Source organism: Topomyia yanbarensis, chromosome 2, assembly GCF_030247195.1.
Source record: "Topomyia yanbarensis strain Yona2022 chromosome 2, ASM3024719v1, whole genome shotgun sequence".
In the NCBI taxonomy this organism is placed as follows: domain Eukaryota; kingdom Metazoa; phylum Arthropoda; class Insecta; order Diptera; family Culicidae; genus Topomyia; species Topomyia yanbarensis.
Genome location: NC_080671.1, coordinates 438255032 through 438281837, shown reverse-complemented (window position 1 = coordinate 438281837; position 26806 = coordinate 438255032). Strand labels below are relative to the sequence as shown.

The 26806-nt window shown below is 37.8% G+C and overlaps 1 protein-coding gene across 5 annotated transcripts in view; it reads right to left on the bottom strand.

The window, feature by feature from the left end:
* The window catches only part of LOC131685569 (G protein-activated inward rectifier potassium channel 3-like), a 90605-nt gene that overhangs the window by 21639 nt on the left and 42160 nt on the right, over positions 1-26806 (bottom strand). For 2 of the 5 annotated variants that reach the window (XR_009304838.1, XR_009304837.1), the window contains exons 1-3: positions 18108-18648; positions 3799-4073; positions 2924-3706 (exon numbers count right to left, since the gene is read on the bottom strand). Coding sequence is in view for 3 of the 5 variants with exons in the window: in XM_058969385.1 (XP_058825368.1) it covers positions 2924-3706; positions 3799-4073; positions 18108-18334 (1285 nt within the window). In the remaining 2 variants the exon portion in view is untranslated. Of the gene's footprint in view, positions 1-2923; positions 3707-3798; positions 4074-4144; positions 4223-18107; positions 18649-26806 lie in introns of those variants that run through there. The other 3 variants (XM_058969385.1, XM_058969387.1, XM_058969386.1) reach the window with 3 other exon arrangements.

Genomic DNA, 26806 nt, shown 5'->3' with positions numbered 1-26806 from the left:
GAATTTTTGAATTTTTGAATTTTTGAATTTTTGAATTTTTGAATTTTTGAATTTTCGAATTTTCGAGTTTTCGAGTTTTCGAATTTTCGAATTTTCGAATTTTCGAGTTTTCGAATTTTTGAATTTTCGAATTTTCGAACCTCGAATTTTCGAATTTTCGAATTTTCGACTTTTCGAGTTTTCGAATTTTCGAATTTTTGAATTTTTGAATTTTTGAATTTTTGAATTTTTGAATTTTCGAATTTACAAATTTTCGAATTTTTGAATTTTCGAATTTTCGAATTTTCGAATTTTCGAATTTTCGAATCTTCGAATTTTCGAATTTTCGAATTTTCGAATTTTCGAATTTTCGAATTTTTGAATTTTCGAATATTCGAATTTTCGAATTTTCGAATTTTCGAATTTTCGAATTTTTGAATTTTTGAATTTTTGAATTTTTGAATCTTTGAATTTTTGAATTTTTGAATTTTCGAATTTTCGAGTTTTCGAGTTTTCGAATTTTCGAATTTTCGAGTTTTCGAATTTTTGAATTTTCGAATTTTCGAACCTCGAATTTTCAAATTTTCGAATTTTCGAATTTTCGACTTTTCGAGTTTTCGAATTTTCGAATTTTTGAATTTTTGAATTTTTGAATTTTCGAATTTTCGCATTTTCGTATTTTCGTATTCTCGAATTTTCGAATTTTCGAATTTTCGAATTTTCGAATTTTCGAATTTTCGAATTTTCGAATTTTCAAATTTTCAAATTTTCGAATTTTCGAATTTTCGAATTTTCGAATTTTCGAATTTTCGAATTTTCGAATTTTCGAATTTTCGAATTTTCGAATTTTCGAATTTTCGAATTTTCGAATTTTCGAATTTTCGAATTTTCGAGTTTTCGAATTTTCGAATTTTCGAATTTTCGAATTTTAGATTTTTCAAATTTTCCAATTTTCGAATTTTCGAATTTTCGAATTTTCGAATTTTTGAATTTTCGAATTTTTGAATGTTCAATTGTTCAAATGTTGGAACGTTCGAATGTTCGAATGTTCGAATGTTCGAATTTTTGAATTTTCGAATGTTCGAATGTTCGAATTATCGAATTTTCAAATTTTTGAATTTTCGAATTTTGAATTCCCAAATTTCGAATTTTCGAATATTCGAATTTTCGAATTTTCGAATTTTCGAATTTTCGAATTTTCGAATTTTCGAATTTACAAATTTTCGAATTTTCGAATTTTCGAATTTTCGAATTTTCGAATCTTCGAATTTTCGAATCTTCGAATTTTCGAATTTTCGAATTTTCGAATTTTCGAATTTTCGAATTTTCGAATTTTCGAATTTTCGAATTTTCGAATTTTCGAATTTTTGAATTTTCGAATATTCGAATTTTCGAATTTTCGAATTTTCGAATTTTTGAATTTTTGAATTTTTGAATTTTTGAATTTTTGAATTTTTGAATTTTTGAATTTTTGAATTTTTGAATTTTTGAATTTTTGAATTTTCGAATTTTCGAGTTTTCGAGTTTTCGAATTTTCGAATTTTCGAGTTTTCGAATTTTTGAATTTTCGAATTTTCGAACCTCGAATTTTCGAATTTTCGAATTTTCGAATTTTCGACTTTTCGAGTTTTCGAATTTTCGAATTTTTGAATTTTTGAATTTTTGAATTTTCGAATTTTCGCATTTTCGTATTTTCGTATTCTCGAATTTTCGAATTTTCGAATTTTCGAATTTTCGAATTTTCGAATTTTCAAATTTTCGAATTTTCGAATTTTCGAATTTTCGAATTTTCGAATTTTCGAATTTTCGAATTTTCGAATTTTCGAATTTTCGAATTTTCGAATTTTCGAATTTTCGAATTTTCGAATTTTCGAATTTTCGAATTTTCGAGTTTTCGAATTTTCGAATTTTCGAATTTTAGATTTTTCAAATTTTCCAATTTTCGAATTTTCGAATTTTCGAATTTTTGAATTTTTGAATTGTCGAATTTTTGAATTTTCGAATTTTTGAATGTTCAATTGTTCAAATGTTGGAACGTTCGAATGTTCGAATGTTCGAATGTTCGAATGTTCGAATTTTTGAATTTTCGAATGTTCGAATGTTCGAATTATCGAATTTTCAAATTTTTGAATTTTCGAATTTTGAATTCCCAAATTTTTGAATTTTTAAATTTTTGTATTTTCGAATTGTTAAGATTTTGGGATTATGAGATTTCAAGATTTTGATATTTCGAATTTTTCATTCTCCATTCTCCATTTTTCATTTTCCATCGCTCGGGGCCTGTCGTTTTTGTAGGATTCCTTTGACATATATGGTTGCCAGCAAGTCGGCTGCACGATAATGATGAGACGAAGTTTTAATCAATTTTCTCCTTAGTAATAGATAGAGCAAAATGATGATGTTCAGAATGTTGCATCTACTAATGATCACTCCATCAGCCATCAAGTAGATCAGAGAATAACAGCTAACAAGTTACGTAAACAATGTAGTTTGTTGTCATCGCGTCAACGCAACATGGTGGATTATCTTCTTTATACTCTTAACACCTTGATATCAATCTTGAGCTCAAGGGTCCAAACTGATAAATAAGCGTATAAATCGCTCCCACAAAATCGTTCACAGATGTAATTGACGACAATCAGTGACAGCAAAACTTGACAAAATGTAAAAGCTAAAAAAGCTAGGTTACATGCAACAGAAACAGAAAAAACCGAAACTAGTACCATTTTTGGTGGTACATAACCAGTTTGCTATGTATGCAATTCTAATTTCGTTTCCGTTGCATGTTACCGCAAGACTCAATCCACAAAACCCTCGACGAAGAAAACATCACATCAATAGCCGATCACTTGTTACTATCAAAGAAACACACAGCACATCTGGCAACACTGCACCCCACCAATTGAACAAATAATTTCATCCCATATGCCCTCCCGCAACTCACCATTACTTTTGTAGTCGTCCTGAATCTTGTAGAATTCGGCCAACTCACGTGCCGAGCAAAGGGGCGTATCCACCTGCTGCGTCTCGTCGAACTTACTGTAGTTGATTTCGTAGCCCTGAATTTCCTTGTTGTAGAAAACCACCGGCTCAAATCGATGTCCCCACAGTATCTCCGTGTTAACATAACTCGATCTGGCCTGAGTCGACTGTCCCGTCGACTCCACCGTACCCTCCAAGATAACAACAACCTCGAACCGATCCTGCAGTAAATCCGTCGCCGACATGTTGTACAACGGTGAATCCGAATTGACCTTATGAACCACCACCTGGGGCCAGATGAAGAACATATCCGAAGCACCACCGTCAACCCCGACCTCCAGTTCGGACTGGTACTGCATCAACACCTCGCCCTCCTTGGTAGTCTTGGTGCGAATCAACTGCGCCCTCACATTGGCCCCGATGATGTGACTCTTGCGCATATCTCCAACCCGGAACATGAAGCACAACTCTCCATCTCGCTGACAGATCACGGCATGTTTCGAGAACAGCAACGTCTGCGTTCGATGCTTCGGTCGGGTCATTTTGGCAAACACAATGCCAACCATGAAGGCCTGTATCATGACGCCGTAGATCGACTGGAAGCACATGATGAAAATCGCCTCCGGACATTCCTCCGTCGTCGTTCGCACACCGTAACCGATCGTGTGCTGCGTTTCGATCGAGAACAGGAAGCAGGAGGTGAACGAGCGGATGTTGTACACGCACGGGTTCCAACCGGTTTCGGCTGAAAAAATGAAATTAAAACCGATAATGATGTCTTCTACCTTGAACTGTCAAAAGTGTTTATTACATCTCGAGAAAAAAACTCATAGCTACCTTGATTATCCGGCAGATGTAGCTCCTCGAGGTCGCCGTGTGTGAAGGCAATCAACCACCAGATCACCGCGAAGAATAGCCACGAACCGACGAAGCTGAAGGCAAACACCAGCAACGTCCAGCGCCACTGTGCATCCACCAGGGTGGTGAAGATATCCTGCAGGAAACGCAACCGCTGCTGGGACACTTTGGAGGTTGAAATGTTGCACTCTCCGTTCTTTAGGATGGCCCGCTTTCGGTACTTTCGAGTTGTGCCCGGACGGAATGCTCGGCTTCTGTTTTTTTTTTGGATGAGAGAATGAAAAATTTTAAAAATATTTGCATGAGTGTTAAAATTGATACGCACGTCTCATTTCGACGAAGTGACGCGATTGCCATTGTTTGAACCGGAATGAATTAATAAAATTTAAAACACTAAACTCTTCAAGTTAAACATTCGAATGTGACTAAACTCCTTTGAAACGTGAATTGCATTAGCTGCTCATATCTATCGAGACACTTTCCGGCGAGCCAAATTCGTCGATTGATAAGATAAGAACTCAATAAGCAAAGGTATGGCCACCATCGCAACACACCGAGTGTTCAAATTGAGACAACATACAACAATCACGTTTCAATATTAGAAATTCGTGTTGCCAAACGAGGGCATAAGGCCAAAACTATTGAGTTTATAATATGAAGAAACTTTGCTGAAGACTTTTTTTGTATCTCTTGTATTTGTTATGTTAACGAAGGTATTATCCAGAAAAAAAACATTACTTTGGTATAAAATATCTTCACACTGAAAGTTTGATCCGTGGCACCTTAATTTTTAAATAGATATTTTTACAGGTTTTACCGTAAAGTCCAGTAAATTATGATATGGAATTCAAAGCCTTAAAATAACTTCTCGAAAACAGCAGGACTACAACCTCCCCCAGATATAAATCCTGCTTACATCTATGATGATAATACTTCATAAACACTTAGACCATCATTCTAAACAGTGTTATCGTAATGCAGTATTTATTTTATCACTCCCACGGCCTCACGCCTTCCCCTAAAACAGCGAATAAACGTGCACCGATCAGAGCAGATACCCACCAATCAGGGGTCAGAGTCCACGTGAGAGGTGGTCAGGCATAAAAATTCGAATCGCAGTAAATTGTCGCAAAGTGTTCAATCTTAGATATGGCTGGTAATCATCACACTCATGCAGTAGATTTTAATTTATAGACTACCATGAACGAATACTTTCATTATTTCGGATAGCACCACATCGGAATCGATTCCCCCTGGACACGTTAGTCCCATCAATCATTTGGTCTGTCCCTCCGCAGTTCGATTTATGGCTGAGTTACCGAGGGACCAGTGGTCGTATGCACCACTACAACCAGCATCGCGAACAATGATAGACAATCGATACGCGTTTTCTTTCAAATCAACCCGAATAACTTTGCCAAAACTAGGATTTTCCGGATTCCAAATGAAATGAAAATTTCGCCCTGTTGAATACCATAGAACTTTGTTATCTAATTCGCGTATAGATATATTTTCGAGCACATGTTGCCCGCGCCCATCGCAGCAAGCATTGGTAAACAACATTGGGGAAGTGCTGCCGAACAACACGGGCGATGAGTCACCCAACCTTTTTATGGTAATTTTTTTATCAATTCTTATCTGCAGACGAGTGTGTGATTGAGGTCGGATTGCTTCAATCTGGTATTGCATGACTGTGGATGATTGGGTGCTTAAATCCGCGTTGGATCATTCCGACATGAAATTGATTAACTGGTACGTCCTTTCTTCTCAGCTTTATTTATTAAACTAGTAACTAACCCACATATTAATTACTTTGTTGTACATACATAATTTAGTTATACCAGCCACGGAAATTGTGGTTTACGTCGATTACAAAGGATTGATTAAACCAATAGCTAGATAAAAATAAATTCAATTCGTTGAGTCTTAGAGAGTTTACAAAAATTGTATGTCGAAGTTTGTAGTTTAGTACTCGGAATTCATCGCTTATAATTGTAAGTTGTCGTTTTGCAACACGCTCGGCAGACCCTTATTGACAGGGCGGCCGAGCAGCAACGACGAAGGCTTTCAGATTTTCATGAACACTACAAACAGAAGATAGACAAACGCATTCCCAACAACCTAAATAGTCATGCAACACGCTAAAACGCCTGAAAACGGCAACAAAGTCGACCTTAAAAAATTCTCCAAATATCAAACTAACCTTTTCCAATCTTGTTATGTAGTAATTAACAACTCATACGACTTCAGGAGAACCTGAAATCCAAGCGCACACTGATATAATGTATTCGTAAATCTGCTACGAATTAGATTCGTACAGAAAACTTTCGTGTAATTTACAAATTTTTCGTACATACGATGAATCATTCATAGCCACTGCCATTTTTATTAATAGTTTTTCGTGAAATCCACGAAACGACTTTCGTAGGCTTATTACGAATTGTTCGCAGAAATATACGAAAGCCTTTCTAATACTGATGAGCAGCTTTCGTAATATAAATGATTGTTTTTTTTGCGAAATATCAACAAGGACATTGATTAGGGTATGAGAGTCGCAATAAGCAGTTTTATGGACCACAACCACGAACTTGATCCATTCGCATACAGAGGCCAGCCTGCTCGGGACAAGTCACCCCGAAAGCAGCATAGCAGAGATTGAATGATCCAATTCTCTTCTGCTTACGAATACAACAAACCAGCCGCCATTTAGCCAGTAGAATCATTTCCATCGAATCAGTTGGGTCCAATAATATTGTGGGGCGACTGGGGCTTTGCAAACATTGTCTACAAAGTATTTGTCACTTCGGAATGTACGGTACTACCTTAATGAACTTCGATATTACAATTGTCATAGAAAAAAATGATGTTCGTATGCTGACACTCTCTAACCATACACCCACAACTAAGCCGTAATACCTTTACGGCAATAGGAAGAAAATGCTCTAATAGCAAGACGTTTAATACTGAAAAGGTATTATGAAGAAAAGATGGGTGGGTAATGTCAGAGACATAACCGGAGTGAAGTAGAATACACTTTAGGCTGTTAGGCGAATGCTACAATTTTGACTATCTTCTGATAGGTTATATTAAAACCAGCTATTTCGTTATTTCTAATGGAAATACCGAAATATCGGTACACGTACATCGAAACATAAAATATTCCAACATATTTATCCTCATATGGTAACCCTGAAAATAGCATTTAATGAGAGTGAAGCAATTCATTTGGCAACAGTAGAGAATCGTATATACTTGTAACGTTCTTTCGCTATTTCCATTAGAAATACCAAAATAACTTATTTTAACCCTAGAACGGTTTTGTGGGGTACATTTGTCCCCAGAGCTATGTGCAATCCCTGTAATTCTGTTACAGTTTATTTTAACTGCAAGCAATCTTTATCATAAATCAATTTGATCATTAAACTTCCATTAAAGCATGTGCAACCAATTTGTTTCACTTGGGCAACTTAACAGTGCCCGCTTAAAGTATGTCTGGGGTACAAATGTACCCCACAAAACCGTTTATGTTAGTGTTTTGTCATGTGTACATAATTTGTAAAATTGATTATATCATTTTTCGTAAGTATAATATCGATACATAGTAAGCGAGAAACTTGTGTAAAATTGTATAAGCTTCAACATTGCTGAACAATAGAAATTGTTATTTGATATAATATAGCTAATATAGCAAAATTACTAGAAAATGCGCTTGGATCGTTATCGTAATTTTTGCTTTGCGGATGGTAGACAAAGCCCATTCGTGAATATGATTTGTATATAATAGGTATCACGCACCACTCAATTCGTCATCTTCTGTATCCCAGGGTCTGGAATGCACTTATTTTATATACACATACAATGCACTGGCTCTACCTATCCCGTCGACGCCTTTATCGCGATTACTGCATATTGCTGTATCTTTACTGTTTGTATTAGCGTTTGATGTTCAAAAAATCATCGAAATAAATACACTTTTTGACTGGTTTTAGAATTATCTACTTTTTATTCCAAAGACAATTCAATGATCTTTACAACACCGTATATAAGGTCAAAGTCGGTTAGAAACTATCGGAGTTATATAAATATTAAGGAAAAGTGGGAATTTCGACGTCTATGAAAATTAAATATTACCTAATAAATCCAACTAAATACAAATATTTTTGAACAGGCTGCTTTGCGAATGATTTTAGAACAAAGTTATCCAATTTATTTACAAATTCAATAAAAATTAGATATATTGGAGCGATTTTAGTGCTGGAGTACGAATGTACCCCACAAAACCGTTTACGTATAGAAAAAGTCAGGAAACCATTGTAGGGTTAATAAAACCTTTCAGAAATTAGTAAAACTTGCAGCTTTCGTACTAACAACTTAAAATGCATGCTACTTCATTTCGGTAATGTCGTTTGCATTACAATCTAATGTAAAAACGAAAAATTGTTTTGAAAACCTAATAATTGCATAACCTAAGACGATTTAAAGCTACCCTTTTGTGAAATCTCGATAAAAAACAAAATTACGTGTTAGTCCAACGAGCTTTTTGTTCCGTTGTTGTTGTGAATTATTAAAATTTTGAACATTTTTCAAAGCGTTATGATTGCGATTACAGGGGGAAATGTTGGTTGAATAATATTTATTAAATTCTCCTAATTAATGTTCTATAGCTAAACTTTGATCATATTTCCTTAGGAGGCGCGTTTTACCCCATGTTTTCATAAATAATAATATGCTCGAGCCTTAACCAAGCAGGTATCTTAGAGTGGAGTTTTCACAATAATGGAACTTTTCACTTGTGTAGCCGCGATATTCGCAAACAATAAGTAAAATGCACATTGCGTCATTTAGCCGCACATAAAATAAGCCGGGCTTAATGTGGATACAATTAATCTGTTTTATGGAAAATGTGTTTATAGTATGATGATACGTAAAACTTTTTCTCCGTTTGCTCCGAGGACCGAGTATTTTAAGTTACCCCCTGGTAGTCTAAAAATGCTCTATAAATTCGTAAATAAACTTTCCGAAGTAACTCGTATCAAATCATCAACAAAAAATCATAATATCAGCATCCAATAAGCCAACACCATTTCCTTTACACAACGAAACGCACTACGGCTTTCCAGAGGAAACATACAGATAAATTCACCACGGTGCACCCTGGAGCGCGCGCAATGGTGAATTTATCTGTACACGCACCTGACGCCACATATAATTTAAAGAACAAGAGAGCGCGGTTCTCGCACTAAACCACCCCATCGCCAATCCATTTATTCAACTCTGAAAAAAGAGCTTTCTGCTTTTTCTGTGGCGTGTCATCATTGTATCTTCCGTGTATGCTTGAAACTGGCACGTCATTTCATGATTAGAATGAAATGCAATCAGCGCCTGGCGGCAATCATGGTATTTATTACCTACCATCAAAGAATGTGAGCTGACATGAAACGCAGCAGCTGCTACACTTACAACGTCAGAACACAAACTAACGAATTTTTCTTGTGTTCCCTTTTTATACGCGTCGCAGTTCATTCGATGAAAAAGAGGCAGTCCCAGCAACGCTTGCTTTTTGAGCGAATGGTACCGACCAATCATGGATCAGATAATTACTACTTTCATAAAAATCCATTATTTCCGCTATTTTTAGTAATTGTACATACTACCGAATTGGATACAAAATTGTTGTACATATTTCCAATCAGATAGCGTAATAATCTTATTTTTGCATTCAGTACAATGGCGGATATTCACGTTTAAAAAATCTGGTAAAATTCTGGCAGAAAATTTTGAAACGGGACCCCTATATTAAAACGTTAGAAGTATTCTACTTCAAAATTTTCTAAAGTATTCATCAGAATTTCTCCAGATGTTTTAAAAGTGATTTTTTTTTACTAAAAAAAAAATAAAATGTTTAGCTTCTAAATATGGCTTATATGCTAAGTCGAATAACCTAATAGGCATGGTATTAGGTATCGTCATGATTTATTGCTTTCTTAGCAACTCCTTCTCAGATATCTTGTTTTAACAAAACATTTTTTTTTCAAAGATGCATTCCAAAACCTAATTCTATATTACTCATTCGTATAATAGAATACTTGCATATTCAGCAAAAATTAACGAAAAAGGCGATCAATAACTTTTTTGAGAAAAATGTGATTTTTACTAAAAACAAGAGAGGAAACTGTACACCCGTAGTACTGTACTTTTAAGTCTGTAAGTTCAACTGACTTGATCCATCTGTTGATTTCATCGATTCGTTTCGACATGACATACCTTCCTTAACCAAATGAGATATACAATAAGTGAATTACACATGTTTCATGTATGTCTTCAACATTGCAATCATTCTCACTACAATATCAAAAGGAAATTAGAACATTAGGTGCAGGCTATAGTCCCCTATTGCCCTCCTCGTGCGCTCGCCAATACTTGGAGTAGAACTATGTCACGCAGTAGTGTGCAGCTTCGCTTGCGTCCATAAAACATATGGACTTAAAATCCTTCGAAGTCCTTTGTATATGAAGGTTGGAAGGGGGAATACGGAGAGTATCTAACTGCGCACAGAATTTTGTCCACCGTATTCAGCGTTCATAGCGTTCCGCTCTAATGGGTTACTCCAATGACACTCCTGAGCTCCAGTAGTCTTGGATAAGATTTTTACCGTAAACTAGAAAGAATGAAAGAAATCCGAGTGGTTCGAAAAGGCGCATGACCACTAACAGCACTTCACGCTTCGTTAGCACATGTCCTTCCCAGAATACCAGCTACACTTCGTTCCGAAGAGTGAACGTATACGTGAACATATCCTCCAACGGTATCCTTCTCGTCCCTAGAACAGGTTCCTTGATTTCTTCGCGTTCCAGTGCAAGGTCTTTGGACGCTTCTTGAGAACATTCGTCAATTCCCTATAGAAAATCTATTCTGTTGGACAGAAAGATCCTTATTTCAAACCCGCCGAGCGAATGCATGAGTTTTACTTCGTTGATCACGTCTACCGCCCCCTAAGTCGGCTGAAAGCTATCTAGAAGGCCATCGACATAGTGGCTCTTCATAATAACGTCAGCTGCCCGAGGGAATTCGGCTGTGAGCTCTTGCGCGTTCAAATATTTAATGTATTGGGCCGATCTCGACGAACAGATTGACCTAAAAGTGACCACGTCTATGGCGAAGACTGTAGGACCATGCGAAGAGTCGTCACGCCAAAGAAAACGTTGCGACTGACAGCCGGGTTCACCACAAGCGACTACTGGATGTTGCTGAGAACCGTCGGAAGTGACATAAGCAGATAAGGCCCTTTCAAAAGGTAAAAGTTAAACGAAATTCCATCGACCTTGGCCGTAGCGTCTCATATAAGCCTGACTTTCCCGAGTTCCTTAGGATGAAGTACAATACCTAGTGGAAGCTACCACCGGCGCTCGGCACGGCCGGGAAGTTGCAATCGTGGATTGGACTACTACGATGGCTGCCTCACGCACGATGTAAATAAACCACCCGCCTTGCACCACCGCCGTCGCACAGTGGCACGACGAGTGACAAAACCCCAAAAATCAATGTCTTGTAATTATTTTGTAAATATTTATTTTATTTTTCCCTCAATTTGAATAAAGGTATCTCAAAATTACACTACAACCGGATGAAAAATGAATTTTTAACACGTCGTTGAAGCAAGTGATGTCGAGGATTTCTGTTCAATTCAATTCATTAGAATTGTTAGCGCCTTAGATTTTCAAATGGCGATATCTCAAGAACTACACAGCCGATTTGAGCAATTTCAAATTCATTGGAAAGAAGAATGAATATGCTAAACTATAGATGTGAGATTTTTGTGCAAAACTGATTTACGGTTGCTATATTTCACCCTAAGGAGGAAAATTTGGCAAAAACCAAAATTTCTCGCTAGGGTGAAAATCAAGCCGGCGCTAATCTATTCCGACAATAAGTTAGTGATGTTTTTTGATGAGGCGAAGCCGAAATGCAACACAGTATGATTTACTGTTGATCTGCATAAAAAAACCCAATTGAAAAATTTCATATCATATCAGTAATTTATCTTTATACGTCTTCCAATTTTTGAGGCGGTCTCCCATGGGTCACTTATCATGAACCTGACTAAAAATTTAGAGTAGTTTCAAAATATATAGGCCTCATTTTGCGCATTTTTGCGCCGAAGCTGTCATATGTTTTTGAAAATCCCCATATGGAGACGCCCTGTGGCTCATAAATCTCCTTACAAATTGGTTGCCTAAAAAACATCATATTACTGAAAAATTAGTGATTTTTACTAGTTTTGTCAACCACTTCTGCTATCCGATGTGATTGGCTACTATGATGAATGTTCATATTAACCCTTTAACGACCAACGCATTCAAATGGGTTTACATAAGAGTAGTCGAAAAAATGAAATATGGAATCTCAAAACAGATAAAACTACATGTTTTAGCCACATAGACCAATTTTTATAATTTTGTCACAACTTTGTATGAACAGGTGCTACTGTGCGTCGCTGACACCCACCGTTTCGCTAGTTCAGCAAACTTTTCGACGGCAAGGGAGAATTGTGGCCTATTTAACCCTATGTTACTTATTCACAAACATAAAACAAAAATTATCTAGCCTATCAATAACAAAATCGTTTTTATTTTCAATTTGCAGCGTTTGGTGAGGCAATGAGAGCGCAAGTCAGTCCAAGGCCGATGATAGGAGGGGTAATGGGAGAATAGTCTATGCGGACCACCAAAACGCCATGGGAGAGGAACAGGGTGTGGGTTGGGGTAGGGTTAAGGACTTGGTGTATGCTCGACTAAAGATTGCGCTGCAAAATGTGATGAAAAAGTAGATCGAACAGTACTACTGTTGACTGTTCATAAATAAAAGTTGTTTTTTCACTAGCTCTTTTTTAATCTTGTTATGAAATTAACTGTTAACGAAGGATTTCAAGTGAATCAATAATGTTCTTATGGTTTCAGTCATATAACTAGTGGTCAAACTAGTGGAGATTTCACCCGAGAGCGGTCCATCTAAAAAGTCACCAACCTGCGAATCATGATCATAGCAATTGTGAAAATCACTTTTTTATTGATAGAACAATATGTCTATGTAACCACAGTTTGTGGAAAAAGATAATATGGTGATGTGTATATACATGTATACATAGATACACGCCGCGAATCAGGTCCGTTAGTGATGTGTTACCACTTTCAGGAGTCAGGGCGACAATTCGAGTGATTTAAGAGATAACACCTGGTGATCTCCTATAGATGATAGTCCAATGATCTTCTCCTCTCATGAATCGATCGTCGTGCCCAAGATCATATGGATCATCGCCCGGCAGACTTAACATGTCATTCTTCCGTTCGGAAGTGGAAACCATTCATCCTTTGCCGATCACTAATAATCATGAAGTTTGAAGATCAAAAAAACTCATCACTCACTCGACTCTACACCTCTCATTCAACAAACGAGAATGTGTAGTTGCTTATTTTTGGGCACTTCGCCACTTTATTTGACGGTTTGGTCCGCGTGGATGATGGTTCTTCAAAACAATTAGGCAAATTTTGAATATTTGCATTGCTGTGGGCTCAATAACTTGAAAAATCTACTTGAATATAATATGTTGTGCAAAATACATGACCGTTTTAGATTAAATATAATGAACCAAAATCCCTAGGATACTGCATCGATCTGAATCTAGTTGAAAGTCGAAAACAAAATAATTCAATCTGCCAGACGTCGGGGTATCCCTTAGCTTCTATCCGCTAACTGAAGCACGCGCCGTTGGGCTACTCGATTCTAGGGACTGCCAGAATCATGGAGATCAATATACAAATCTCTAAGCATAAAGATTTCTAGACTGAGTCTCACCGTCAAGCCCACGGCCTATCTACACGAACAAAATCGTTCACAAACGCGAAAATGAACAAAAATTGACACCTAAATGTGAACGGGACCGAACAGTGGTGAGCATAATGTTACGTAAACAATTACACTCTACGGAGTGTATACGTAAAAAAGGTATATTAACAGCCAGTGTTAAATTGTAACCCTGATTGCACTGAAGGATGATCCGTTAAAAGATCTTCACTGGTGTCTTTTTTCAATTCCTCCTAATTCATTCATCCCCAGGTTCAGTGGGTTTGGCTTAAGGTATGGTATTGTTTGGTTCCGGATAATGAACAAAGCTGTACCTGTTTTTTTACTTTTTAACGACATTCAATTAGCTAGAGATTACTAAGTAGGAAAAGTTATGAAAATTTAGAGCCATAGTACTCAGCAAGGATGTGAAATATACAGATCGGAAAACTAGAAGTGGCAAGGTCATTAGACACAGGCTAAAATGTAAGATAAGGCTAATCTTTTGTCTTCTGCTGGCAGGAGTCGAGCTTAGACAGCATAACTATGAATCACTCAGGTCTACCAACATGCCTCCTGGCAAAGACAGACTTGTCCCTCTTTACCGTGAGAACCGATACAAGAGAAGCTACGTAAGATCACCACCTGAAAACCTGTCGACGATTATCATGAATGAAATGCTGGTGTTGATCTCTGTTTACCTTTCAAATAGCTGGCTGAAACAGAAATTGAAGGAGATAAGTGGGAAGGCAGGGGGTTCCGTTTTATTGTCATAAGGTATTCCTTTACATTCCGTGGAAATCCAAGGAATGTTTGAAGATTACTGATGTTTTGATGAGGCTAAGCTATTTCCATAATCCTGGTTCATAGGCAATATTTTTGCAGTATCGACGACCGTTCTCTGAAATTTCTAGCGAAAAAGGGTTATAAATTGAATTATGGCTTCCAAAATGTCACGGCGAAATCAGTTTAATCCACATTTGAATGACTATATCTCTTCGGGGATGTTTTCGTTATCTAAATATCCCCTCGAGGGAGTTGATATATACGCTCATCGGAAAGTGAATGTATTCTCTTGAGAGTGAAGAATAATTCCGTACTGTGTATATTATCTGTGTCGTTTTCTTTATCCCTAACCTTACCATGGCAAGGCACAAATCTCCGATCAACATGGGGAACGTGCCATTTGAGCCAGTCGCCACTGATTTCTGATTCCTGAATGCTCTAAAGAAAACTAAATTTATTGGAGGAATGACCTAAGAACGGGTTAAGGCGTATCTAAAAATAGTGAATATAAAGAATTTGTGGATTTTATAGGTCCTCCGATGAAAAAGGTTGTCTTTCGAGAGGTCAAAATATGAAGTCTTTAAATTGAACCGTTTTCAGATGAGATTGTATGCAGTTTGAAAAAATCAGGTTTTGAGATAGACGCGTTTTCAGAACCCTTTCGATAAATTTTTCATGGTAGAATGTCAATATTTAGTAACAATTAGGGGCCGTACACAAATGACGTAGCTTTTTTTCGCCGATTTTTGACCCCTCCCTCCCTCCTCGTAGCATTTGGTCACAAAATTCTAACCTCCCCCTCGTAAATAACGTAGCATTTACCTACCCCCTCCCCCTCGTCCCATGCCACGCGCCCGGGTGATGAAAAAAATAACATATGTTTTTCAGTAATTTTAAATACATGTCCTTTCAAAATGTTTGACGACTTTTATCAACATTTTCATTATAACAGCAAATTGCATGCAAAATAAGCCCATTTCATGACAAATAGTGTTGATAGTTTTGTTTTGAATTTTATATGTTAAGGGGAGCATGAAGACAAGTTCTCTCAGTTCACAATCGTACAGCTGCCAATGATTCTTAGAACCATACGTTCATCTAAATTACTAAATTTTGTTTGGTTGAATCCGAAGTGAAAATTTAATTCAGCTTCGAAACTAAGTCTACTAGTTAGAAACATTAGCTAACTAATGTAGCAAGTTAAATCCGCATACAAAATCTTTTCGTATTTTTGCGAACTTGTAATTTCGTGAATCGAAAAATTTACCTCATGAATAACCACATCAAAAGTAACTTGTTTGAATTTAAATTCATTTCAATACGTTTTAAACTTAATGCTACGTCGCACAACTTCTGACCCTACCCTCCCCCTCGTCACACTTAGTCACAAATTTGGTATACCCTCCCTACCCCCCAAAATGCTACGTCATTTATGCATGATCCCTTATATGGAATTATGGGTTTTAGAAATCGCTGACTGCGAATCTGAAGTCAGTTTTCGAAATTCAAAATAGTCTACCCAATGTGGCGGACTTCCACTAAAAAATAAGCAGTATTTCAGCCAAAATCGAGGAAAAAAAGATTTTCTGATTTATAAACACGAATAAAAATCAATAAAGTAAAAATGGCAATTCCAATTCGCCGGACTAAAATGTGTCAATTTTGACCAAATTTTTTTGTTTTCACCGTTTTCTATGGTTGTTTGTTAACTTACGATTAGTCTGTGATACCTTTACAGATCACGCCGTAAAATACGTTCTCGAGACCAGTACACATGAACAGTGCAACGCGAAGTATTCTGGAAACGTACATAATGCCGTGAAAAGGTTTCTACCTGAGGCGCGCGTGTCGAGCCGCGAGCGTCCCATGGCGACCACGATGCCGCTTCGAACAATGGCCTGTAAAAACTTTTTTGATGTTCGAATCAAAAAACCCTTTTAACACAATTTAGTAGACACTTATACCTTTCAAAAAATCTAAAGAAAAAAAAATTTAGAAAATTTTGAATGAGAAGGTGAATCAGTGAAGCAAAAGTTGATTCTTATACAGTCAGTGATTTCACGGAAAGAATTATTTCAAAAAATTATTTTGTGTGAAAAATCTCGGTCCAACTCAAAAGTGTAGTTTCATCGCCGGATGAATGATTGATTGTGGTTCGTGTGAACGCAGATAGACCTAAACAGTTTTTGTTTCCATATAAAGTTAACTCATTTAATTAATAGTGTAGAATGAATGGGACGAACTGTTCTCATTAGGAGAACTGAAAACAAATCTCACTTAACAAGCCCCGATCGCAAAGTTTTATCTTTGTACTTTAGAATTAGAAACATGATAACTTTCGGCAATACTAATCGGAGTAAACCCGCAAAATTTCTAGCCGCAACATGAACTAGCTTTGAAAGAGTAACATAAAATATATGATTTCCTCAAAAATGCTTAGGGGTCGTACACAAATGACGTAGCTTTTTTTCAGCGATTTTTGACCCCTCCCTCCCCCCACGTAGCATTTGGTCACAAAATTCTAACCTTCCCCTCGTAAATAACGTAGCATGTACCTACCCCCTCCCCCTCATCCCATGCAAAGCGTTTTCAATTATTTTAAATACCTACATGTCCTTTCAAAATGTTTGACGACTTTTATCAACATTTTCATTATAACAGCAAATTGCGTGCAAAATAAGCCCATTTTATGACAAATATAGTGTTGATAGTTTTGTTTTGAATTTTATAAGTCAAAGGGAGCATGAAGAGAAGTTCTCGCAGTTCACAATCGTGCAGCCGCCAATGATTGTAAGAAGCATACGTTCATCTAAATTACTAAATTTTGTTTGGTTGAATCCGAAGTGAAAATTTAATTCAGCTTTCAAACTAAGTCTACTAATTAGCAACATTAGCTAACTAATGTAGCAAGTTAAATCCGCATACAAAAACTTTTTGTATTTTCGCGAACTTGCAATTCCGCGAATCGTAAAATTTACCTCATGAAAAACCGCATCAAAAGTAAATTGTTTGAATTTAAATTTATTTCTCTTGGGAATGGATGATCATTAAATTGTTTTCTCTAAACAATGGATTTTAAACTTAATGCTACGTCGCACAACTTCTGACCCTACCCTCCCCCTCGTCACACTTCGTCACAAATTTGGTATACCCTCCCTACCCCCCAAAATGCTACGTCATTTATGCATGGCCCCTTAGTGTCTCATGAAGAAAATAATGGCTACTGGTACATTTTGAATACTCAAATGACACATTACCACCACCAAAGCTGTCAGACGACGCGAAGTGTAAAATTTCCGAATTTTTTCGTTTTTGTTCATATTCTGCAGTATCACCTCTCCTGAACTACAGAAACGACAATTACATTTGCAAAAAATGAACTTATCTCGAGTGACATAAGATTAGCACATCAAAGCCAACTGTCAAAATGTGTTTCGTGGGGAAATTCCGACCAAATCAACATTTACCGAGAACAAATCCAAACAATACGAAGCCGAATTAAATAATCTTTTTAACAGTGTTTGATGAGTAACGGTTTGCAACATAAATTCACCCCTAATCATGCGTTCCTCGCGATAACTGCTATAAGCAAGGTACCATGACGCAATCTAGCAACCCAGAAAATTCCAGCATGATAGTGTAGTTTCAACGCTTTGACTCACCTTCTGCCAAGCGACGGCGATCGGGGTGCGTAGACAAGCGGCGTCGTTGGCGTCACCGGGCTACTTTTCTGCCACTGTAGTTGATGATGTCCCCCGTTCGTTCCGCCCATCAATATCGGTGGTAGCTTATCGAACGGATTGCCTAGTAGTTTCTGATCATCCCGGCTGTCCGGCGATTCAATGTCCCCCACCGGGAAGGTTGGTACTTTCCTCTGCTCGTAGCTCATTTCCAGTCACTGTCACTATTCGCACGGTCACCTATTCCACCGACGACACACCTCTACGATTGGCTTATGGCACTTGAACTTTTCTTGCCGCCAGATACTGTGATAAGGCACAAATCACAGGATTAGCAACATTTCGTTAACTGCCAATCGTAGCGTTCACCGAAAAAAAAATTAAATCGAAGCTAACAGCAATAATTAACTGAAGCACGCAAAAAAATGAATTACTGATAATTTCCAGTCAACCGATTCCGACGTCGTAGCGAAGCCACAATTCCGTTCATTCGCGTCTACCGTGCGTGCAAGACTAATCCGAAATCGGCAGCTATCAGCAATACAGTTCTGCTATTGGAAGGCTGTCCCTGTTCACCTATCATCAATATTCCTCCCCCCGAACTCAATGCCGCCTGTCCCTGTTCAACCACTAAGAGAATATGTACACATTGGGGACTTCGTTATCAAGTCAAATAATTTTCCGCCACTTCACACGACTCTGCCTGCGCTTGTGCCTGCTGCTGCTGCTGCTGTTGCTGTTGCTGTTGCTAAACAACCAACCATCACTCAAAACGATTTTTCGCTGTATGGGATATTGGAATATTTACGGCCGATTGTTGAGCTTTAAAGCAAAGCCTACGCTGTCATCGTCATTTCCCGGGCAACGTCATCAGCAACAATCTCCACACTGACAGACGCGACCGGTTGGGGTTGGGGATGCACTAAAATGAATTGGGTTTTGTTTACACGTTTCCCACCACTGCACGACAAATTGGTTAGGGTTTCTATAGAGATTTACATCTTGTTTAATATCACATTTCAGCGGGACAATAGAAACAAGTATCAAAAATGGTAAAGTCTAAAGTAGAATAAAATTTGGATTAAAGAATAATCCCAACTGCTTTTAGCAGATCAAACCAGAATTTATTGGCTTGACTGAGCTATACATGCAATTCTACACACGCGTATCGATCGTTAAAGATGATCAGACATGTACATGTGTACTTCGACTGCAGCATCAGGTCTTACGGGAATTTTATTTTATTGCTGGGGTTAAAATGAGTGATTATGAATTTTGCCACACCTTCCCCTTTGAGAATAAATTCGTAATAGGTGGTTTTGAGTAGAGTTGCCTTATTCATATAACAATGTTAAAATGCATATCTTAAATCAATGGAAAGTTTGCAACGTTTAATTGTGAGAACGGAAGTGGCGAAAAAATCAAACTCAACCTTTTGGACCACGGCCGACTGTGCTATCACTTTGCCATCCTGAGCATATGGGAAAATTACATCCAAAGGAAATTTTAGCTGAAAGCTAAAATAATCAATTGATAAAATTGTGACGGTTTTCTTTGTGATACATTTAAAACCCACTACAGGTAATTAAGTACTTGTAAGTCAATCGCTTTCATAAATTTTCACACAATAGAATCGGCTGTTTTTTCTATTTTTTGAAATTGCCACATCAATTTGGCAATGCCAAATGGATACCCGCAACTCCGAGCAATTTTGCGGATTACAGATTTTATTAGCAATCCGATCTTTACTCATGAGCCGTATGCATTAAATAAAATGGACTGATTTCAACAATTTTTCATGTGATTCGAATACACTAATGCTTCGTTAATCGTAGCAACCGTGGTAGTTCTACACCATTTTGCACTTTCTAGCAAAAGTGCAATAAACTGGGTACGTTCCATTGACACTTCTGTTAGAATATGCAAAACCACTACACTACACCGGTGCACATCAATCGAAAATCCCAATAATAAATTGAACAGCTTTATCAGTTATTTTGCAGCAGCCATGGCGAAGACAGCTCACCAACTACGCTCGATGGACTGTTCGTTTTGTCAGCTTTAGCCGGAAGTGAACAAGTTATATGTCGCTAGGCACTTCGTGTGAGCCGGATACAACCGATCCGGCAGTTATAGCATCCTCTCCGATCTGTAGAAAGGCGACATTGTCCAATGAGAAGCCTGAGTCTAGCCGCCCGACCGTAGAATGGAGCAGAAGCCGTAGAGGAAAGGCGAGGCCAAGATGGACTCTTACGATTGGAACGAGAAATCGGAGCAACCGGCCAAACGGTGAAGAAGTACCTGAACAAAATCAGACACAATTTCAATGCACATGGGGTCCGCCAATGTGTCAAAATAGAAAATTTTTCAACTTTCTCGGAAACAGTTTTATACTATGTGCACACTACAGAACATGTTATAATAATTGGCAACAAGAAAAACGTCATCAAGATAGCGTTAAAACACGTTTTAACTCGTAGTGTGCACGTATTTGAAGGCAAGTTATTGGCAGTTGAAAATCAATAGTTTTGGTCATTTTCAAGGAACATCGTCATTTTTGATGCACATAATTTTAGTCATTTTTAATAGTTTTGGCAAAGCACCTATTGTACTCTCTTATGACATACGTCATTTTGGAGTAATCTGAGTTAAATATGCTAAGTCACTGGATTTTCAAATTTATACAAACTAGCTGTTTCAGTATATCAAAATCCGGCTTGATTACTGAGATGTAAGCGTAACAGATTGTGACAAGCGCCAATCTCTCGATGGAATGAGTTATGCTATCTTGTGACTGTAATATCCCATACTTAAGCTGACCAACTCTGTAGAAAAAATCCGTACACCATGCGAGCAATCTGTCTGAGTGTGGTGAACGGTTACGCTTCGTTGCTGCAAGGTGTCCGGATTTTTTCGTCAGAGTTGGTCAGCTTACCCATACTAAAGACGTTGGTTACTACTGAAAGAACGGCTCCGGATGATGATTTTATTCGCAATCGGTTTCATAGCCTACTTGATCTATCTGTATACACTACATCTCTTCCTTTTATATTTCTTTTAATTACATTTATATATTGAATAATCCTTCAAATAACTAGGCTTCTCAATTTGTCATTTAGTTTCACGAAGTCGTACTGTTTTTGCCTTTCTCATATAGAAAGGTTATGCAATCACTCTGAAAAACGTCAACCTAATCCCGGCCCGGAGGGCCGAGTGTCATATCCCATTCGACTCAGTTCGTCGAGATCGGAAAAAGTCTGTATGTGTGTGTGTATGTATGTATGTGTGTGTGTGTATGTGTATGTGTGTGTGTATGTGTGTGTATGTATGTGCGTATGTGTCAAATAATGTCACTCATTTTTCTCAGAGATGGCTGGACCGATTTGCCCAAACTTAGTCTCAAATTTTTTTTTCGACTCGTTTAGGGTTTCTGGATTTTAACAGGGGCGTAGTTGATGGTTTACGGAGAGGGGTTACACCCCCCCCCCTCTACTGTTCGCGCCCCTCCTTTAAAAATCTCCTTAAATCACCCCTCAGACCACCACCCCATCCAGCCCTCATACCCCTCCCTTTCAACCCCATCATCTTTAAACCATCACTGTATCACAAAGCATACCAATTTAAGCTGGGGAGTCGTTCGTTCATGGGACTTTCGCCCTCCTTACACACCCACCCCCGCATGACAAAATGAGTTAGCAAGCAGATAACATTGATCTAATGCTGATTAGGCTAATGGAGTATTATATTTTTTTTGTTTCAAGTGTTTCACCGTCGACACGTAGCTCATCAAGTTCGTGGCTGACATGCCATTGTGTATAAGTGCAAAGTGTACTAGGAATGTAATGGACATTTCCACTATTATGTTGAACATAAAAAGCCTCCGTGCCATAGTTTAGAGAAATGAGAAGGGCACAATTGCACCGCTAGGTGGATTAAAACAGGTTTTTAGATGCTGGTTTGTTTCGAAGCTATTGAACATGAGTTTCAACGGACTCATGTGTACGAACAAACTTCATCATGTCGTCCAAAGGTCTATCGCGTTCGAGATACTTGAAGTTATATCATCTGCTTCTGCAGCGAACACTATTTGATCCATAATCATATGATCCAATTGATCGCCAAAATCACAATTAACAAATCCAAACCTGTCATAGCGCAGAGATATTTTTGGTGAGAAATCATCCAACGCTTCCATTGCCGCACAAACAGGATTATCTAGCACATGAGAATTCTCAAAATTTGCGGTTAGTGCAATTCTCCTCACATCTGGTTCACCGAAACACATGAGAGCTTTATACTTTCCATCGTGCTTTCCAACTGACTTGGGAGCTAAATATGCCATAAATTGATCATTCCATGCTTCCCAGCTAGAACTTGTTCGACCAACGCAATTTTTCATAAAAAGCGCCATATTTAAAGCCAGCTTAATATTGTAGAAAAAATTGAGTTAGTTTTCCATTGTTGGATTTATTTCTTTATTTGAAGAAATTCAGTTTCAATTTATTTTTTTTCATAACTTCCAATTAGGTTACGCCGTTTTCTCTTTTTTATCGTGAAAAACCTAGTCAAACATATCGTTCCGATTACCGATGGACCTGAGTTCCATCTTGGTCAGTTCAATCAAACGAACGGATTGTTCTGATTTCCAATGGACAGAAGTCCCATCTTTAGCAGTTGAATCAATCGAACACATGATTCTAATTTCGGATTGACACATGGAGTAAATTACTCTGAATTTCGAATATTTTATCTCGACCTGCACTCTACTTACACGGGACATCGTGTCGAAGTGTTTTTCTTCACAACTTGTAATTAAAACCGGAGTGTGAGAAAATTCTTGAGATCTGCGTATTCTTCAAGATCCCAACCTCGCCGCCAATGTAATAACCCAGATCAAAGACGTTAGTTGCTACTGAAAGAACGGCTCTGAACTTGGCTCTTAATGATGAATTTATTCGCAATCGGTCTCTTAGCCTACTTGATCTATCTGTAAACACTACAGTGACAGCAAAAAAACAGACAACAATGCCAGTATCAAGCGCACATTGTAGCCAAAATACTTCTAACAAGTCAATAGATCAGTGATGTGTGTGTGTGTGTTAACCATCCTATCTCCCACTAGCTGGTAGTGATTTACAGAAAAAAGATGTATATAAACATTCATGCAAATAACTTGGTTCACGGATTTAGGAAGGTGTTAGCTCCATTGACTTTCCGATGACCCATTTCGTGTACAGTGCCAGACATGTTCCGAGGTCATCGTTCCATCAACTAGCCCCGCCTTACTGTAATGTTTGTATCAATTGGATTGTAACATTACAGTAAGACTTTCGATTCCATTTAAGCAGGAAATCGACGCGTATTTAGTATATTGGTTCAATTTGTATATATAACATAACACATGTGTACTAGAAAACTTACCATTTTTGCAGTTTTCTACCTTTATTTCTATCTCCCATTTATGTCTCCTTTGACTCTCATCCACATTTCTTGAATTCCTGCTTATTTAAGAAAGAAAAGGGTAAATAATAAAAAAAAACCGATAGACTTCGTGTTTTCCTCAACGCTTTCGTTTCTCTTAGTCTGGTGTCACTGCCGGTTGGACTTGTGTAAGTTGTTCCATTGGAGATCTCCAAGGGGCTGTAATTGGAGGAAGATCTGACTTCTATCCTGAAGTATCAGTTTTTCACATTAATATATTATATGTGTGCACTACAAAACAATCCCGTGTATAATGCAACCATTTTTTGAACATTTATATGTACATATGCCCACATACACACACACCAAAAAATAATGAAATTTAAACGACATGTAAATCAATACGAATGTACAAAGCTTGAAACAAAAATCTGATTGACAATTAAGTTGAACTCGATGCACTCAATGCACCACGGTCCCAAAGCTGCATTCAGGAAGACAAAACTGTCTGCGCCAAAACCGCTGGTCCTAGATATACAGCCTCTTCGGCAAACTTTGTTAGTACTCTCCTACCGAACCCCCACATTAGTTGAACTAGGGTGGTCCCTGTGGTTAGGGTGCTCAAAGCATCAACCCCCCAGACATGCAAAATTCAGCTACACAATGTTCCACAAAGTTACAAATCAATCAAACTGAAGCAACCCCTCTGAAGAAACTATGTGGCCATCTCCAACGGCTCATGCGCCATGACCCCCGCAACATTCAAGATGGGGTGGCTCTTCAAAAACCGGCCCCCTACCAATATCCTTCCATGTGTCAATCTCTCGCCAACACCCCGCTCCAGAGGCCTCCAGAACCCCTGCAAATACACACCTTTGCCGAAGCCATGAAGTTTCTATCTCTCCCGTCTGCACAGCCACAGGCGATTTTCAAAACAAAAATGGGTTTTGTCAAAGCTATACATCTTCCAACACCGCAAATGGACCCTCAACCCTCCAATTTCACTTGAAAGACCGAAACTTTGTCGTCTTTGGTGAAAAAACTGCGGGAGCGCCACTTCTGTAAAAAAAAAATAATTAATTTTTGAAAACGGTGCACTCCTCAACAAAAATCGCTCACAACTCCTCAAATAGACGAGACAACAACTTTGTCACTTCAGCAAAAATCTTCGCCATGCAAAGTTCCAAAAGTGCTGCAAACAAAGTATCCACGATAAATCAATGTATAAAGCAACAAATGAGAAATAGTGATTTCAAGAGGTCACGCTTTCATCGCTCAATCTCTCATGGTAAAATCAACTGAGAAACAGTCAATGTGTGTTATAATGAAAATCTATTGAATATGTGACACTGTTTGAAAACACAACATTCCACCGTACAACTACATGTTAGCGTGAATTCACAATAGTGTTAATAGCGTACTATAGTAAACTCTAAACGAAAGTTATCTATTACGGGGCCAATAAAGCAAGTACCGTCATCATGCATTATATAGATGCTAGGGAATTATGCTTTATGAGTTATTTTACCAATTCGCGGTTAGCGATTTTCAGACCTCTTACTTTTATTTGTTTTGAAGTAACAAAAATTGAGAATCTTTCCTTAACCTACCCACAGCCATCATTATAGTCGATAATTAATTTATACTTTCAAACATTGCATAAATGTTGGAAAAGCATACAATAATTTCCGCTGCTATGAATAACAAACTCGTTTCAAGATTTTATTTTAAGATAACAAGACGTGAACTAAAACATTTTCTTTCTAGCACTCGTTTTGAGCACTAGTCCAAACCAAAAAGGAGCATAGTGCATAGTGAGCATAGATAACTTTTGTTGGCCGATTTAGAATTAACGATAGTTTGCAGCTAACAGTACTGTAAATCCACTGTACTATCCAGATGTACGGTAGATTGTTCCTTCAAAAACGTTTACAAATCCATTCGGTATTATCACACTCAATGACCATTCCTCAGTTGATCCCACCATAAGAGATTGAACGTTGAAACGCGACCCCTTAAAATCACCATCTCTCACTTGTCACTTCATACACTGATCCACGGTAAATAGTTTGTTTGCAGCACTCTTAGAACCCCGCATGGCGAATACTCTTGCTGAAGCAACAAAGCCACTATCTCGTCCATTTGAAAAGCTATGAACGACTTCTGCTGAAAAACACACCACTTTCAAAAATCAACCATTATTATATTTATTTTACAGAAAAAAACGCTCCCGCAGTTCCTTCACCAAAAACTAAAAAAGCCTCGATCTTTCAAATGAAATTAAAAAATTGAAAATCCATCCGCAATGTTGGAAGACATTTAACTTTGAAAAAAAACCATTTTTGTTTTGAAAACCGCCTGCAACCATGCAAACAAAAGAGACAGAAACCCCACCGCCTCGGCAAAAATGCGTACCCTCAAACGCTCTAAAAACCTCTAGGACAAAGTGTTAGCGAGAAATCAACACACAAAAAGACACCAATAGAAAACCAATCTTCAAAGAACCACCCCACCCCAAACAATGCAAAAATCACAGCACATGAGCCACTAGAGACAGCCACACAGCCTCCTCAGAAAAGTTGCCTCAATTTGACCGACCTACAACCCTGTAGAACACCATGTAGCCGAATTCCACATATCCAAGAAGTTGACACCTCGAACACCCCAACCACAAGGACCACCCCAATTCAACCAATATAAAAAAATCGGCAAGAAAGTTCTAAGAAAGTTTGCCGAAGACACCACATATCCAAAACCAACGGTTCAGGCGCAAACAGCCCCGTCCTCCCAAACACAGCCCCGGGACCATAGTGCAATGGGAGCATCAAAAAGCATATGATTTTACACTTTCGTTCGTGCACTATTACATGTCATTTATTTTACAGCAATATTGGATTAAAAGTACATTAAAGTGCATTGGTCGGTGCCAAGTCAGACCGGACTAAGTCGCAAAACATCAAAAAATGAGTTAATGATAGCACTGGATAAAGAATTTCTTCAGCTACATTCCACTTTTACCAGATTTGAAATATGAAACAATAAACAAGAATTATGGCAAAAATTATTTCCCAACTATAATGTAAAGGATGCTGCGATTCAAAATTTAAACACGTTTTTCTCGAAATCAATGCATTGTCACTCAGTCCGGTCTGACCCAACATCGACCAAATATGTGCACGAAAATAAATTTAAAATAACAAAAAAAAATTCTGTGCATATATAGATACACACATGTATACATAAAAAATATACACATACAT